The sequence below is a fragment of the Mirounga leonina genome, unplaced genomic scaffold (assembly GCF_011800145.1).
Source record: "Mirounga leonina isolate KUSES-001 unplaced genomic scaffold, KU_Mleo_1.0 Mir_204, whole genome shotgun sequence".
Classification (NCBI taxonomy): domain Eukaryota; kingdom Metazoa; phylum Chordata; class Mammalia; order Carnivora; family Phocidae; genus Mirounga; species Mirounga leonina.
Window position 1 is genome coordinate 18,510,991 of NW_023270513.1, and position 17,912 is coordinate 18,528,902.

Sequence of the window (17,912 nt, forward strand, 5' to 3'; positions counted from 1 at the left end):
ATTTTTATTATTTTTATTGAAGTATAGTTAACATATAATGTCATATTAGTTTCAAGTGTATAACATATTGATTCAGCAATTCTATATATTACTTAGTGCTCACCACAATAACTGTAGCACCATCTGTCACCAAACAGCATTATAAAAATATTGACTCTATTCCTTATGGTATGCTTTTCACCTACATGACTTATTTATTTTATAACTGGAAGTTTGTACTTCTTAATCTCCCTTATCTATTTCACCCATACATCCACTCACCTCCCTTTTGGCAACTTTCAGTTTGTTCTCTGTATTGTAAAGTGTTTGTTCGCTTGTTTTGTTTTGTTTTACAGATTGCACATATAGGTGAAATCATATGGTATTTGTCTCTCTCTGCCTGATTTATTTCACTTATCAATATATCCTCTAAGTCTATTCATATTATTGCAAACGGCAAGATCTCACTCATTTTTATGACTAAGAAATACTCCTTGTGTATACATACCACAACTTCTTTATTCATTCATCTATTGATAGACATGGGGGTTCCTTCCATATCTTGGCTATTGTAAATAATGCTACAAAAAACATAAGGTGCATATATCTTTTGGAATTAGTGTTTTTCTTTTCTTTGGGTAAATACCCAGGAGTGGAATTACTGGATCATATGCTATTTCCATTTTTAATTTTTTGAGGAACCCCCGTACTGTTTTCACATGGGCAGCATCAATTTACATTCCCATCAACAGTGCACAAGGGTTCCTTTTCCTCCATATTTTTGTCAACACTTGTTATTTCAATCCCATATTTCCAGATATAATACAGAGCTATGATAATCTAAACAGTATGGTACTGGTACAAAAATGGACACATAGATCAATAGAACAGAATAGAAGGCTCATAAATAAATCCATACTTATATGGTCAAATCATCTTTGACAGAGGCAATAATATACAATGGGGAAAACATAGTCTCTTTAATAAATGTTTTTGGTGAAACTGGATAGCTATATGCAAAAGAATGAAACTGGACCTCTTTCTTACACCAAACACAAAAATAAACTCAAAATGGGTTAAAGACCTAAATGTGACATATAAACCATAAAACTCCTTGAAGAAAACATAAGCCATAATTTATTTGACATTGTCCTTAGCAATATTTTTCTATGTATGTCTCCTCAGGCAATGGAAACAAAAGCAAAAATAAACTAATGGGACTACACCAAAACAAAAAGTGTTTGTACTGCAAAGGAAACCATTAACAAAATAAAGGGGTAACCTACTGAATAGAAGAAGATATTTGAAAATGATATCTGCTAAGGGGTTAATATCCAAAATATACAAAAAACACAACTCAACACCAATATATATATAATACCATTAAAAATGGGCAGAAGTCCTGAATAGAGATTTTTTTTTTTTTTTTGCAAAGAAGACATACACATGGCCAACAGGCACATGAAAAGATGTTCAACTTCACTAACCATTAGGAAAATGCAAATCAAAACCACAATGAGATATTACCTTACACGTTTCAAAATGGCTAGAATCAAAAGGATATGACTTTTTATTCAACAGAGATTTAGTTCATGTTACAAATGAAAAAAAGAAAATATATTAAACTAATACATTTGTCTTAATTTTCCACAAATCTCCTAGGGTTATAAATGTATGAATTATAGTTACTGCCTTGAATATCTAAAATAGTTCTATAATTTAAAAATACTGAAATTTTGGTTAAATATTGAAGAATAAGACATTCTGAATTATTAACAATTTAGCATTAATTCTTTTTTCAGTACTTTGCATTTTTCATTAAATAAAATATTCTCAAAAACTTTCTATTCAGCACATACAAATACGCCTCATTCTTTTTTTTTCAAATTTTTATTTAAATTCTAGTTAGTTAACATGCAGTGCAATACTAGTTTCAGGAGTAGAATTCAGTGATTCATCACTTAAATACAACACCCAGTGCTCATCATAACAAGTGCCCTCAATGCCCATCATCCATTTAGCCCATTCCCCCACCTACTTCCCTTCATCAACCCTGAATTTGTTCTCTAAGAGTTTTTTACGGTTTGTTAAACTCTGTCTTTCCTCCCCTCCCATATGTTCATCTGCTTTGTTTCTTAAGTTCCACATATGAGTGAAATCACATGGTATTTGTCTTTATCTGACTTATTTTGCTTAGCATAATACATTCTAGCTCCATCCACATCATTGTAAATGGCAAAATTTCATTATTTTTGATGGCTGAGTAATTAAGTCTGTTCCATTGTAAACTCTTTTGAAACTTTTCTAGTTTTGGCCACTTTCTCACTTTAGTAAGTATATTCTAATAAACACAAATTAATAATTCTTTGATAATCTTATCAATGTCCTTCATGATTATCAGGATAAAATTTTTGGAAATAGAAAAGAAGAATCACTACTGGCTCCAAAACCTACTATAAAAATGCCTGTTTGTATCACATTCTCAACGTCAAATTGTTTTCTTGAAATTTTCCTGTATCTAAAAAAATATTAGTCAAATACTAGGTAATGAAGTTTTAACTTTATAATATTTTTTTCAGTCATCCCAGATTTCACTCAAGAAAGCAGCAAATTTAGTTTCATCGTGAAGTCTCAGCAATATGTACTGCTGATACTTTTAACTGGAAACACAGAATCAAGTGCCTGTTAAGACAAAGCTGAAAAATAAATTCCCAACTTTCCTTTTCTTCCACGCATGCTGACACTTTGCTATTAACTGTAAATAACAACATGTGATGAGATACACTTAGAATGCCAGTTGTTCAGGATTCTTTTCTCATGCAAAACATTTCTCAAATTTGTAAAGACTCAGATGTGCTTCAACCGATTGCCTTAGGAATCTGGATGGGGATTTTTAATGGATTTCATATATGAATCATATTTATAATAGGCTATAAACTTCCCTTTAATATATAATAATAATGACAGAGAAATGTTCTATATCTAATTTTCATTTTATAGATTCTTCTCAATTTAAATTTTAAAAGGATTAAACAAATTACAGGTAAAAACTTTTTTTTTCCCCCATAAACTTCCACTTAGCAGAGGGAACACTACTAAAATTCACTCATTTCAAAGCAGTTCTAGATTTCTGATTTTTGACCCAATAAAAAGTTCACTATAGTTTAGAATGTCTATACTTTAATGACCCCAAAATAGGAAATAAGTGTAGAAAGGAGTTTATCTTGAAAATAATTATTTTTAACAACCCAAACATATCTATAATCTTAGAGAAAATATGCACAAATGAATTGGAATATGGAAAACATGTAGACGATTACATAAAAATAAAATATTGATTTGACTCAGCGATAATATTGTGGGAATTCGCTTGGATTTGTGTTATTTTAATATAATATTTGCAGTAAAATAATATTTTTAAATAAGAAAAATAAAAACAGTCCAAAATTGTAGCCCATTGTTAACTAAAGTCACGAGGAAAGGTGTTTATTTTATTTTTTTTTTTCAAAATACAATAAGCTAAGCAGGTGTTCACAAGTGTTTCTACATGTTGGTCACTGTGGTTATACTGTAATACTAGTTTTTATTAGTCTATCTCTATTATATTTTTTGTTTGTATTTGCCTTTTCTCACATGGTCTCCATGTCCTACCTAAGCAAGAATCCTATAAAGCAAGCAAAAGAGCTCAATAAAGAAAATTACTAAATATTTGAGTAAATAATGAGGGTAAATTATTATCTTTAGTCAGCTACACAGTCTAATAGAAAATGTAAGATGTAAAAAATGAAGCACCACATGAATTTAGCCTGTTATTATAATAATTTCTTCTTAAAACAACATCCTTTGGGGTGATGTCCTTCACTTGCATTCTTTGTTATTGTCAGGATCTTTTCCAGCATAATAGTATTGATATAAGTTTTGTTTGGATTTTCTTTTAGAAGGGAGGGGTTGTGGAAGGGACTAGATGAGGAGCTGTGTGTTATAGACATTGATGATTTTCCAAAGAGAGGGAAACACTCCTTTCCAAAACAATTTCTCACAAACTTTAAGGAGAGAGATATAGTGGGAAACCTGAGTTGAGTCTAAGCTTATAACATTGTTTCTTGCCATGGTTTAAAGTTGAAAACTCATGTTGAAATTCATAATTAAAGACATTCCATGCTCATGGATTGGAAGAACAAATATTGTTAAAATGTCTATACTATCCAAAGCAATGTTCACATTTAATGAAATCCCTATCAAATATCAGCATTTTTCATAGTGCTAGTATAAGCAATCCCCAAATTTGTATGGAACCACAAAAGACCCCAAATAGCCAAAGCAATCTTGAAAAAGAAAAGCAAGTCTGGAGACATCACAATTCTGGACTTCAAGTTACATTACAAAGCTATAGTGATCAAAACAATATGGTATTGGCACAAAAAATAGACACACAGATCAATAAAACATAATAGAAAACCCAGAAATGAACCCACAACTATATGGTCAATTAATCTTCAGCAAAGCAGGAAAGAATATCCAATAGAAAAAAGACAGTCTCTTCAACAAATAACAGCGGGAAAACTGGACAGCAACGAGCAAAAAATGAAATTGGACCATTTTCTTACACCATACACAAAAATAAATTCAAAATGGATCAAAGACCTAAATGTGAAACCTGAAATCATAAAAATCCTAAAGGAGAACACAGGCAGTAACCTCTTTGACATAGGCCATAGCAAATTCATTTTAGATATGTCTCCTGAGACAAAGGAAATAAAGCAAAAATAAGCAATTGGGACTTCATCAAGATAAAAAGATTCTGTACAGTGAAGGAAACAATCAACAAAACTAAAAGGCAACCTTTGGAATGTGAGAAGATATTTGCAAATGACATATCTGATAAAGGGTTAGTATCTAAAATATATAAAGAACTTGTACAAATCAACACCCCAAAAATGAATAATCAAATTTAAAAATGGGCAGAAACATGAATAGAAACTTTTCCAAAGATGACATACAGATGGCCAACAGACACATGAGAAAATGCTCACATCCTTGATCATCAGGGAAATACAAGTCAAAACTACATTGCGATATGAACTCACATTTGTCAGAATGGCTAAAAGCAACAATACAGGAAACAACAGGTGTTGGTGAAAATGTGCAGAAAGAGGAACCCTCTTGCATTGTTGGTGGAAATGCACACTGGTGCAGAAACTCTGGAAAACAGTATGAAGGATCCTCAGAAAGTTAAATATAGAACTACCCTATGATTCAGCAATTGTACTACTAGGTATCTACCCAAAGAATACAAAAATAGTGATTCAAATGGATACATGCACCTCGAAGTTTATAGCAGCATTATCTACAATAGCCAAATTATGGAAATAACCCAAGTGTCCATCAACTGATGAATGGATAAAGAAGAGGTGGTATATATATATATGAATATTATATATATTGTATACAAGATTGTATATATACAATGGACTATAACTCCACCATAAGAAAGAATGAAATCTCGCTATTTGCAAAGACATGGATTGTGCTAGAGAATATTATGCTAAGGGAAATAAGTCAGTCAGAAAAAGACAAATACCATATGATTTCACTCATATGTGGAATTTAAGAAACAAAACAAATGAGCAAAGGGGAAAAGGAAAAGAATGGGAGGCAAACCAAGAAACAGATTCTTAACCATAGAGAACAAACTGATGATTACCAGAGGGGAGGTGAGTGGGGGATGGGTTAAATTGGTGATGGGGATTAAAGAGTGCACTTGTGATGAGCACCAGGTGCTGTATGGAAGTGTTGAATCACTCACTATATTGTACACCTGAACCTAATATTACACTGTGTTAACCAACTGGAATTTAAATAAAAACTTAAAAAATAATCAGTAATTAATGCATAAAGTGACTATATTTTTACATATTTATTTCATCTGTGAACATTAATCATACATTTTGTATTGATTCTGCAGCTTTTATCTCTTTCAGTAAGATTTTGTAATATGTGATTATGGAGACAGCACATTTTCAACGTTTTGTGACACAAGGTATCATAAAAAGCCATTTTATGGTTCTCCAGTCATTAAAATCTTAGTATTACTGGAGCAGTGAAAAGAATTCTGCCTACTACCTGGGGATAATGTGATCATTATGCTGGAATTTAATGGAGTAAGGATAAAGGCCAAACACAACATGGCCCTGTGTTTTATTTGACCCTGTGACCATGTAGCACTGTAATGGGAATCCAGTATAGCTGTCAATTCTGACTTTCCAATTAACTCAGGAAAGTATGCAACCCTTTATCTTATTTCCTAAGCAGAAATAGTATTGGGAATTATTTTTTTATTAAAAAAAGTATGAGAGTTCCTTCTGCCTAGGTGATCACCTCCTGCTTTGATTTTGGGATCAGCAGCCTAAAATTAATATTTTAAGATAATAAATAAAAACATAAAATCTTAAAATAAAGAAAAATACTGAAAAAGCTTTTTTTTTTTTTTTTTTTTTTTTTTTAAATCTTGGCACAGAGGAAGCGGGAAGTTACTTAGCAGGGTTCCGGGTTTCCTCACGCCCCGCCCGCCCTACCACAGCTAAATGGTTTTCGTCCTTGGGTCGGTCTGTCCTGCGGAGAGCAATCCACGTCCATGGTCCCTGCTCTGCCCGCCCGCTGCGCATCTGCCCTTCTCCTCTGACTCCGCCCCGCATCTGTCCGGAACCGCCTCCCGCCTGAGCTGACCCAGTGCGTGTCTGCCAGTCAGTCCCTCCGGACCTGCCGCGAGTCTCAGACTGCTGAAATTACCGCGCGTCACTCGGTCCGTACCCGGTGGGCATCTGGGGTATCTGGGCGGTCTCCCGTCTCCAGCGCGTGTGTCTGTCTGTCTGTCTTTCTGTGAGATCTAATCCGCCGTCTGCAGCCTGCCTTCCGGCCCCAGCGCACCAAGTGTTTAGTCTGCCCTTTTGCTGACGCTGAGTGTGTTTAGCGGCCTTAGTTAGCTGAGAGCCCGCCTGAGACCGGCCAGGCAGCCGGCGGAGGAATACACGTTTCGCCCCTGCCCATGTTAATAGAATTTTAAGCCAACAGGAGCTCTAGGCCTATGTTTATGCAGAAAACAGGTCTCGAGGCCTCTGTCTGCAATGCTGGATGTGGGGTGACAGCCAGCTGCCTGATGATTTCTTACAATTAAATGGGGAACAGGAAATTTCTTTCTTCTACTGGCTTTTGAAACAGATTTTAAATCTTAATGGGTGGAAATTATAAGTCCCCTTAGAACAGATTCGTTATTGGGATGCATTTTTGTCTGATGTGTTTGTTCTGAACCTGCTGACCAGCTGTTTCTGAACTTCATTTTCTCAGCCTCAACAGTGATTCTGAGTCTGCTTTTAGCTTCCTTCTCCTTGGCTTTCTTCTGTTTGTGAACAGCTGCTTGGCCCATAGCTTAGAGAAATCAGCCTTCTTTTCTCTCCCAAGAGAGCCACCTCCCTGTACTCAGAAAGATGGGGAGTGGAGAGCCTAATCCTGCTGGCAAGAAAAAGAAGTACCTAAAGGCTGCCCTGTACGTGGGTGACTTGGACCCAGATGTCACGGAGGACATGCTTTATAAAAAGTTCAGGCCTGCTGGCCCTCTGCGCTTCACCCGAATCTGCCGTGACCCTGTCACCCGCAGCCCCCTGGGCTATGGCTATGTTAACTTCCGCTTTCCTGCAGATGCTGAGTGGGCCCTGAATACCATGAATTTTGATTTGATTAATGGCAAACCTTTCCGCCTCATGTGGTCTCAGCCAGATGATCGCTTAAGAAAGTCTGGAGTTGGAAATATATTCATCAAAAACCTGGATAAATCTATAGACAATAGGGCCCTTTTTTATTTATTTTCTGCTTTTGGGAACATTCTCTCATGCAAAGTCGTATGTGATGACAATGGCTCTAAGGGTTATGCCTATGTGCACTTTGACAGCCTGGCTGCTGCCAACAGAGCCATCTGGCACATGAATGGAGTGCGGCTTAATAACCGCCAGGTGTATGTTGGCAGATTCAAATTCCCAGAAGAGCGGGCAGCTGAAGTCAGAACCAGGGATAGAGCAACTTTCACCAATGTTTTTGTTAAAAACTTTGGAGATGACATGGATGACGAAAAACTGAAGGAAATCTTTAGTGGATATGGGCCAACTGAGAGTGTTAAGGTAATAAGAGATGCCAGTGGGAAATCTAAGGGCTTTGGATTTGTGAGGTATGAGACACACGAGGCTGCCCAAAAAGCTGTATTAGACCTACATGGAAAATCCATCAATGGGAAAGTTCTATATGTAGGGCGAGCACAGAAGAAAATTGAACGATTGGCTGAGTTAAGACGAAGATTTGAACGGCTGAGATTAAAAGAAAAAAGTCGGCCTCCGGGGGTGCCTATCTATATTAAGAACCTGGATGAGACCATCGATGATGAAAAACTGAAGGAGGAATTTTCTTCCTTTGGATCAATTAGCCGGGCCAAAGTGATGGTGGAAGTAGGGCAAGGCAAAGGGTTTGGTGTTGTCTGCTTCTCCTCTTTTGAAGATGCTACCAAAGCAGTGGATGAGATGAATGGTCGCACAGTGGGCTCCAAGCCCCTGCATGTTACCCTGGGCCAGGCCAGGCGCAGGTGGTGAGAATAAGAATGCTCAATTTGTTTCAGCCTTAAGCTGGTGCCTACTTAGTTTGGGCTACTTTGTGATAAGAGGTTATTTTATTCCAGGTTATTTTTTTTTAAGTGAATATTTTCTTTTGGAAAAAAAAAAAAGTAAAACTAGAAAACCTTGTTCATTTTAGTGAAGAACGTAATTTCTAATTGTAAAACTGTCATTTTGTACTATTTTTTGATAAAATATCCTTAGAAATATGTAGAATAAAATTCATCCCTCCACATACTGTTTTTTTTCCTAAACCAGTCCAGGTAAGGTAATTGGTTGAACATAGGTTCCTTCCTTATTCCAGTTATAATACTAATGTAATTGCTTCTGTGAAAATATTCTCAAGATGGACATTATTTCTGAATCTATCACACATAAAACTTCTGACTTTCTTTTTGAGAAATCAGTAGAGCAGGCGAAAATGTATGTGATCCACTTAACATTTGTGCATAATTTTACCTTATTATTTAAAGTGAATGTTATTTTAAAGAGATGTGAGTTTCTTTATTTATACTTTTTTTTCCCCTTTTCTAATATATTGTGGGCATACCACAGAGTTGGCAGTGACTTTGACTAAGTGTCGGGAGTTTTCTTTAACTTCATGCCCAGAGAAATAAACATATTGGTGTTTTCTCAATCAGTACCTTAGGAAACTAACACTTAAAGCATTATTAAAATGAGTTTCACCTTAAAAATCTGAGAGATTTAATATATGAGGACGTCTAAGGAGCATTCTTGCCACTCATTTTTTTAAATTCTTTAGTAGTATAGATGGGTCATGTTAAAATAATGAAAAAGATGAATAAGTGCACTGAATTGCCTTTACCTATAGATAATTTTAAAATTTTACCTCCGCCTCTATAAAGTGTCAATATAAGGGTAAATAATCCATATAGTGATGTTGAAAAACTACATTGAAGAATATCTTCAATATTAAACTTGTCATTATCTCTTGTAAATTTTTTAATACATCCCTGTGATAATATTCACATATGTATCAAAAGTAAGGAAAACCTTGCCTCTCTTGATTAAATCATATGCCTCCGTCTATTATATGAGAGCTATTAATCCAGTATGGTTCTCTTTATGTCTGGCTGCTTGGAAGTTGTGACAAAATGTTCTGTTCTATATTGCAGTTACATTATTTAGCCTGTAATTTCTTGATTATGGATTTTCCATATTTTGCTTGTAGTCCCCTCTTTTCCCCACCCATCTACCTTCCATCCATATTATACTTACTTTTATGTTTTCTTTAGATTGCCTTTCATTTAATATGTGGGTGTTCAAATCCATTTTGGAAGTAGAGAAATTATTACTTAATTTGTGTAAAACTTAAATAATTACTTTTTAAAAATAGGATTCACTCATATCACAGATCCAACCGTAAGAAAATGTTTTGTCTCTATTCTTAATTGGCTTTTATTATGTTATATAGAAATCTTAGGTTACATACATAATGCAATATAAATATATAATTTTATTAACACTTTTGTTAGCTATGTGCCCATAAAATAATGGGAAAAATCTGTTTCTGTGTAACTGTTTATCCAGAAATTACATTTATATTCATTATCAAGTATTTTCAAATGGAAATCACTGTTTTTGTTGATCATATACATAATACATGCTCATTTAAAAAATGTACACAATGCAGACATTTATAGAGAAGTAAAATTTCCACAGGACAGAGATAACCACTATTAGTGTTTTCAATGCATACATATACTTCCATGCCCTTTCTCCTATGTATACACACAATATTTTACAAACAAACAGAAAACATACTATAGGTACTGTGTTTTGTTAAATTGTAAACTAAAACATAATCTTTTTATGTCAATAAATATCGATCTGTATCATCATTTTAGTGACTGCACAGTATTCCATTATATGGATGTACTATAGATTAAGTAGCACATTATTGAATAAGATTTATGTTTTTCAATGTTTTCTACATCTATAAACAATGTTGTGATTAACTTCCTTGCTTAAAACAGTATGAGTTATATGAGCTTGAGAAAAAATATCTATAGCATATAAAAGCTTAAGTCTGCTAGAAAAATTAAAATGCACATTATATTGATATATGTATCAAAATTCTGAAAAAAACATTCAAGATATATTCTTTACTTAAATTGACAAAAGTAAAACTAAAAACTAATGGGATATAATTTTTCATATTTTCTGAGCCCACTTGCTTTATACCCTTGTGATCATTAAAATATATGAAAACAATGCAAACAAATAAATTTAAAATAGTTACTTTGGTAATTATTTACCATACGTACTCTCTACTCCTTTTTACCCATTACCAGTTTTTATTTAAATTTATAATCTTGAAGTGTTAGTGTTAACTTAAAACCTTGACGAATGCTTTGATTCAGTATAAATCACGAAAGATTTCTAGTAGGTAAAAATCTTCAAGTATAAGTATTTAATACAATTTGGGAAATTATTCAAGTATTTTAATAATAGTAAATAATAGTAAATAATTACTATTTTCAAGAAGTCAGACAGTATAAATAAAGGACTAATTAAAATATGTCCAAGGACAGTTAAAACATACGTTAGGACACTGCAAAATAGTCAAAAACTCTAAATTTAGTTGGTAAAAAGGGGGAAAAGATAAAGGAAAGGTAATCTCTATTTGAACACAAACACCTCGGTAGTTTTCCAATCCTGTGCTTTTCATTTTTAACTACATTTAATAGACTAATAATTAAGGCTTCGAAGGGGGAGCAAAACAACTGAACAGCTTAAATTGGTGAAAAGGCATTAAAAACATTTCCTAGCACAAGATAATTAGTAAAAATTAGTAAAACAATACCATCAATTTTCATGGTAAACTTAAGAATGGACTGTTCAACACAAGTTTTTTGTTTTGTTTTGTTTTTTGTTTTTTTAGCTTTTAAAAAAAGTCACTGTACAAACTTCAAATGTACCCAGGGAGAAGAAAATTAAGAACATTGCTTTGTGGGGTGCCTGAGTGGCGCAGTAGGTTGAGTGTCTGACTCTTGGTTTCAGCTCAGGTCCTGATCTCAGGATCCTGGGATAGAGCCCTGCCTTGGGCTCTGTGCTCAGTGCTTAAGTTTCTCTCTCCCTCTCCTTCTGCCCATCCCCCCCACTCTCTTTCTCTCTCTCTAAAATAAATAAATCTTAAAAAAAAAAAAAAGAATGTTGCTTTGTGATTGTAAACCATCATATTAAAGGTTATTTTGGTGAGACTTTTCTGTACAGAAAATGTCATACATACTGGTGCCTTTCTGGTTGTATCTATGGTTAAGGGGAAAAAATAAAATGTTACATGTGTAAGATATTTTCAGCACAGGGGAAAAATAACTAAGAATACTGTGTCTTTAAGGGAATATTTAGGAATGGTGTGAATACCATCTTACCTATAAATGGCCTAATTTAAGGGACTAGTCAGAAAGTATCAATAAATGACTGAATATAGATGATACATGTGTTCCCAGCACCTACAGTAATACCCAGAGTTTAGTTAGCATTCCATGATTAGTTGTTGAATTATCCCTCCATTTGTTTGCTTTTCAATTCTCTTCTCAGAATTTCACAAGAGAAATGAATTACAGAATAAGCCATTTTTATTAAATTTCATCCCATGAAGAAATAATTGAGAACTGATTAGTTACATAGATTGCTGCTTCTAACATAGTGTTACTGGTGACATAGACTAGTGCTTATACCATTAAGGTGTTATCAATACTTTATACTTCTCATGCTTTCCTTTTCATTATTGTTCAAGAATTGATTGATGAGTTTATCTTAGACAAAGCTTCTAAGAATTGGCAAACTCAAATGAAAGTCTATTTGTATAGAAACATTTTTTAAATAAATTAATGGGATGTTGCTTCAAGACCAAGACTATTCCACAAGGTCCTGCTCCTACATTAAATCAAATGATTGCAATAACCCCTGAAAGACTAATACTAATGCATGTGAAATTAATTGTTTCTTACATGTTTTAGGGCATTACTTCCCATAAGTATGACCTAGCAAATGGTTTCTTGGAGCCTCAAGAAAGTTAATGTATCTCACTTGGCTCCAAAGGATCATGGTAAGTAGTTAGATAATCTAGCTACCACTGGAAATCTGAGAAAGACCTAAATCAATGTACAAATACTGAGGATATAATTACTATGAAACTTAAAAAAAAAAAAAAAAAAAAAAAAAACTCCAAGTACTTTCACCCTCAAAAGTCAAAGTCAATTTTAAAAGATTTCCCGTTTGGCAACCAAAAATGATTAATGTTTGCATTAAATTTCTCAACAAAAGTTTGGAGCCTTTGTATTTTATTTAATTAAGAAAATATTAAGTTCTTTAAAAAGACATGCAAGAGAAGAGATGAATGAGGATATATGTCATGACTGTCTCAGTTATCAGAGTAAATTAGTTTCTTTGTTTTAGAACTAGTAAGGGAAATACCAGATGTTGGCATCTTTTGCATAAACAGTAAGCCTTCTGTAATGTAGAATAAATAATTTTACAAGTTTGGAGATTGGTTTAAAACTTCCAAAAGGGTAAATTGTACTTTTGGGAAATCAATGACTTTTTAAATCAATATTTAGGAACATTTAAAAAGTAATTTTAAGCAAATTTACACAGGATGGCAAACAACTCCTTTTTTTAAGCAAATTGACATACTAATTATATTAGTTTCAGGTGCACAACATATTGACTCAACAATTCTACACATTACTCAGTGCTCACCATGGTAAGTGTAGTTACCATCTGTCACTGAACAATGTTATTACAAAATTATTGACTACATTCCCTATGCTGTACACTTCATCTCCAGGACTTACTTTATAACTGGAAGTTTGTACCTTTTAATCCCCTTCATCTATTTTATCCATCTCCCCTCTGGCAACCACCCATTTGTTCTCTGTATTTAACAATCTATTTGTTTATTTGTTTATTCATTTGTTTTATAGATTCCACATATAAGTGAAATCATATGGTATTTGTCTTTGATTTAATTAGTATAATACTCTGTAGGTCCATTCACGTTGTTGCAGATGGCAAGGTCTCATTCTTTTTACAGCTGAGTAATATTCCATTGTGTATATATACCACATCTTCTTTATCCATTCATCTATGGATGGACACTTGGGTTGCTTCCATATCTTGGCCATTGTAAATAATGCTGCAATAAACGTAGGGTGCATTTATCTTTTGGAATTAGCATTTTCACTTTCTTTGGGTGTAAACAACTATTTTTTTGTTGTTTCAAGGGTTTTTTTTTTTAATTAATTAATTTATTTATTTATTTATGAGGGGCTGTGAGAATGAGAGAGAGAGCATGAGCAGGGTGAAGGGCAGAGGGAGAAGTAGACTCCCCGCTGAGTGGGGAGCCTGATATGGGGCTCAGTCCCGGGATTCCAGGATTGTGACCTGAGCAGAAGGCAGATGCTTAACTGACTGAGCCACCCAGGTATCCCTGTTTCAAGTTTTTATTTGAATTCCAGTTAGTTAACAAATAGTGCAATATTAGTTTCCAGGGGAATTTAGTGATTCATCACTTACATATAACACCCAGTGCTCATCACAACAAGCGCCTTCCTTAATACTCAACACCCATTTAACCCATCCGCCTGCTCACCTCCCCTCCAACAACCCTCAGTTTTTTCTCTATATTTAAAAGTCTGTTGTATGGTTTGCTTCTTTTTTTTTTCCCCTCTTATGTTCATCTGTTTTGTTTCTTAAATCCCACATATTAGTGAAATCATATGGTTGTCTTTCTCTGACTGACTTATTTCACTTAGCATAATACTCCTTCCACGTCATTGCAAATGGCAAGATTTTATTCTTTTTTATGGCTGAGTAATATTCCATTGTACATATATAACACGTCTTTATCCATTCATCACCTGATGGACATTTGGGCTCTTTCCATAATTTGGCTATTGTTGATATTGCTGCTATAAACAGTAGGTGCATGTGTTCTTTTGAATCAGTATTTTTGTATCCCTGGGTAAATACCTAGTAGTGCAATTGCTGGATCATAGGGTAGTTCTATTTTTAACTTTCTGAAGAAACTTCATACTGTTTTCTGGTGTGCCTGCACCAGTTTGAATTCCCACCAACAGTGTAAGAGGGTTCCCCTTTCTCCACATTCTTGCCAACATCTATTGTTTCCTGTGTTTTAAATCACCTTTCTGAGGATTTTGGACAGACTACATACCTGAGTAAAACATAGAGAAGAATTTGCAAGCTTTTCTTTTCCAGTGCTTTAGGAAACACAAAATATATGTCTAATTTATTTTATGGCAGAGAAACTTATTATATATTAATTTCCTTAAATAAAGGAGTAAATATCATACTTTTTGTGATGAAGGGAAGATTTTTTACAATATGGTAGGAATGGTGACAAAGTTATGAAAGTCAAGAGGAAGAATATGTTTTTCTCTATTCATTAAAGAATTTTTTTAAATATATGGGGTTTATGAATTAAACAAAGGATAATTTAAAAAGGGACATGGATACACCATACAAAGTTACTGCAATGTTACTGACTGTATTTTCTATGCTGTACTTTTTATCTCCAGGACTTACTTATTTTATAACTGAAAGTTTGGATCTCTTAATCTCCTTCACCTATTTCACCCATCCCCTAATCCCCTCCCTTCTGGCAACCACCAGTTTGTTCTCTATATTTAAGAGTTTGTTTTGTTTTTTTGTTTTGTTTTGTTTTGTTTTTTAAAGATTTTTTATTTATTTGACAGAGAGAGACATAGCGAGAGAGGGAACACAAGCAGGGGGAGGGGGAGAGGGAGAAGCAGGCTTCCCCGCGGTGCAGGGAGCCCCATGCGGGGCTCTATCCCAGGAGCCTGGGATCACGACCTGAGCCGAAGGCAGACGCTTAACGACTGAGCCACCCAGGCACCCCGAGTTTGTTTTGTTTCGTAGAATACACATACAAATGTAATCAGATGGAAAAAAAAAATAAAAAGGGACATGGGTAAATAAAAAGTAATTAGAATGTTACAAACATTTAAGAGTAAAGGCAGTAAATGTCTGCCTGACTTGATATTTACTTTAAGATGAAGTATCATGAATAGTTTTCATTTAGTTTGTATGGTTCTTCTTTTTTATTGAAGATTCATTAATTTATTTTAGAGAGAGAGAGACAGAGCACAAGTGAGAGAGGCAGAGGGAGAGGGAGAAAATCTCAAGCAGACTCTGAATTGAGCATGGACCCCCACGTGGGGCTCTATTTCATGACCCTGAGATCATGAGTCAGATGCTTAACCAACTGTGCCACCCAAGGCGCCCCTGTATGATTATGCTTAACATTGATTTGACTACTACAGTAATAGTAACCCTCAGGAACTTTTCATTTATAAGTGAATTTCTTTAAAAAAATCATCAGTGCTAATCTTCTTCTCTCTACTCTCTTATCTTCATCACCTTATCTCAACTCCATCCTTTGCTGAACACAGACGTTTTAATAAGGCATTTTTAGTTTACATAGTTTGTCTAAACATTACCTCAAACATTTCTAGTAGATGTGTGTGTATGCAATTTTGTGCCAATTTGTTGAAATAAAATTTCAGGACTTGCATGTTAAGCCACAGTAGATGGCAGAACATGTACTGTTTATATATGGATGAGTGTATCTAGCTGAAGATATTCTTCTTAAATGTAAATATCAAAATGATGCCAATTAAGCCAACAACAAAACTATGGGCTCTGTTTGGGATTGTGTTTTCATAATGTATACATGCTCCAGAGCATCTGAGTACCAAAGAGGTAATACAACTAGAACTATATATTGCTAATGTGGTAAAAATTTTGAGATGTGAAAGCAACATCCCAAGCATAACAAGAAATGATCTAAGAGACACTAACCAACTTTTCTCAAGTGGCATCTTAGGCAATTAAAATGAACTATATGTAGCCCTTAGTTGTTTTTTGGGGATATACCACAATAATGTAAGCCCTCTCAGTCAAAGAGTAAAAATACATAGGAAGATACAGTTTTCTGAAACTTCTATTATATTTTGATATACATGAAAAAAACTGTGATGATTGAAAAGCATGGATGAACTAAGTATGTCTCCCACTTTAGTCTCCAAAAGAAAAATAGTTTTACTTCAGACAGAATGATTTTCTTAGACCACTGGGTCATTTGCACTTTTTAAAATTTTTTTTAGGTTGTGAGAGATGCATATATATATTCTATTTTAATGCTCAAAGATAAATATGTCTCCTCAAATATTCTATTTATAAGATGAAATATAAACTGAAAAACAGTGTCACAACTTTTCCTCAACAACAAGTTTCATCTATAGAAATCATTTAAGCTGAGTTTCTCATATAAGTAATTGAATGTTTGAAATTGTATCTCTAATCTGGGGCCAAGGATTTAGGGCTATAAGAATTGTGTTTTAATTCACTGGGATCATACATTTTTATTTTTATTTTTTCAGATTTCTTTTTTCCCAATGTAGGGCTTGAACTCACAGTCCTGAGATCAAGAGTTGCACGCTCTACCAAATGAGCCAGCCAGGCACCCCATGGGATCATATATTTTTAGAATATTGTCTGGTAGAACTGTTTATCTTGCTTAATGTGCAAAGGCAATCTATCAGGTTTCTGAGTGAACTTGAAAATGTAATTAACTACTTGAAACAATATGGAATTTGTCCCTAAAAAACAAAATCAAAGCTCATTGAATAACTAAGAACACTATATTAAATAATTTTAGTCAGTATTAGAAATTGAATTAAAATAGAATAATTTCAGATGGATTGGAGATACATGTTTTGAAACACAAGAAACACAAGAAATAAATTAATACTAATTAATACATTGTCTCCAGAAAGAGAACTTGCACAAAAAATATGTAGAAGTGAGTATTGGACACAGAAGGGCAAAAAAGCCATGGAAATCCTTCACATCTACTCAGGGAACCCATATTTCTCCGATGCACCATTAGTATAAACAAAAAAGGCAATGAAAATGTCAAGAAAGTAGAGAAAAGAGGAAAGGTTTGGTCTTAGAAATATGAACTAGGGGCAACCTGTATAAATTTCATTAAGAAGAGTTCATAATTAATGCTTAAAGTTGTCTCTGAAGATAAATTATTTCTTCCTTTCTTATTTTCACATGTACTACCTAAAACTTTCAGGACTTCTCAGAATTATTTTTTTAAGATTTTATTTATTTATTCATCAGAGAGAGAGAGAGCACAAGCAGGGGGAGCAGCAGGCCAAGAGAAGCAGGCTCCCCGCTGAGCAAGGAGCCCAGTGCAGGCTT

General features: G+C 34.2%; 1 protein-coding gene across 4 annotated transcripts; it reads left to right on the plus strand.

Annotated features, from left to right (window-relative positions):
* The first annotated feature begins 6,626 nt into the window (after positions 1 to 6,626).
* PABPC5 (poly(A) binding protein cytoplasmic 5) lies at positions 6,627 to 17,871 on the plus strand. Of its 4 annotated transcripts, none has more exons than XR_004683458.1 (2): positions 6,627 to 6,781; positions 17,832 to 17,871. XR_004683458.1 is itself a non-coding variant. In XM_035028833.1 (2 exons), the coding sequence occupies exon 2, from the start codon at positions 7,464 to 7,466 to the stop codon at positions 8,610 to 8,612; it is 1,149 nt and encodes a 382-aa protein (XP_034884724.1). In that variant the 5' UTR covers positions 6,653 to 6,792; positions 7,438 to 7,463; the 3' UTR covers positions 8,613 to 11,641. The 4 variants fall into 4 exon arrangements, 3 of the variants coding, with proteins under 3 accessions (XP_034884724.1, XP_034884723.1, XP_034884722.1); XM_035028833.1 differs by lacking the exon at positions 17,832 to 17,871 and adding an exon at positions 7,438 to 11,641 and having other exon boundaries at positions 6,653 to 6,792; XM_035028832.1 differs by lacking the exon at positions 17,832 to 17,871 and adding an exon at positions 7,324 to 11,641 and having other exon boundaries at positions 6,653 to 6,781.
* Positions 17,872 to 17,912: the final 41 nt, after the last annotated feature.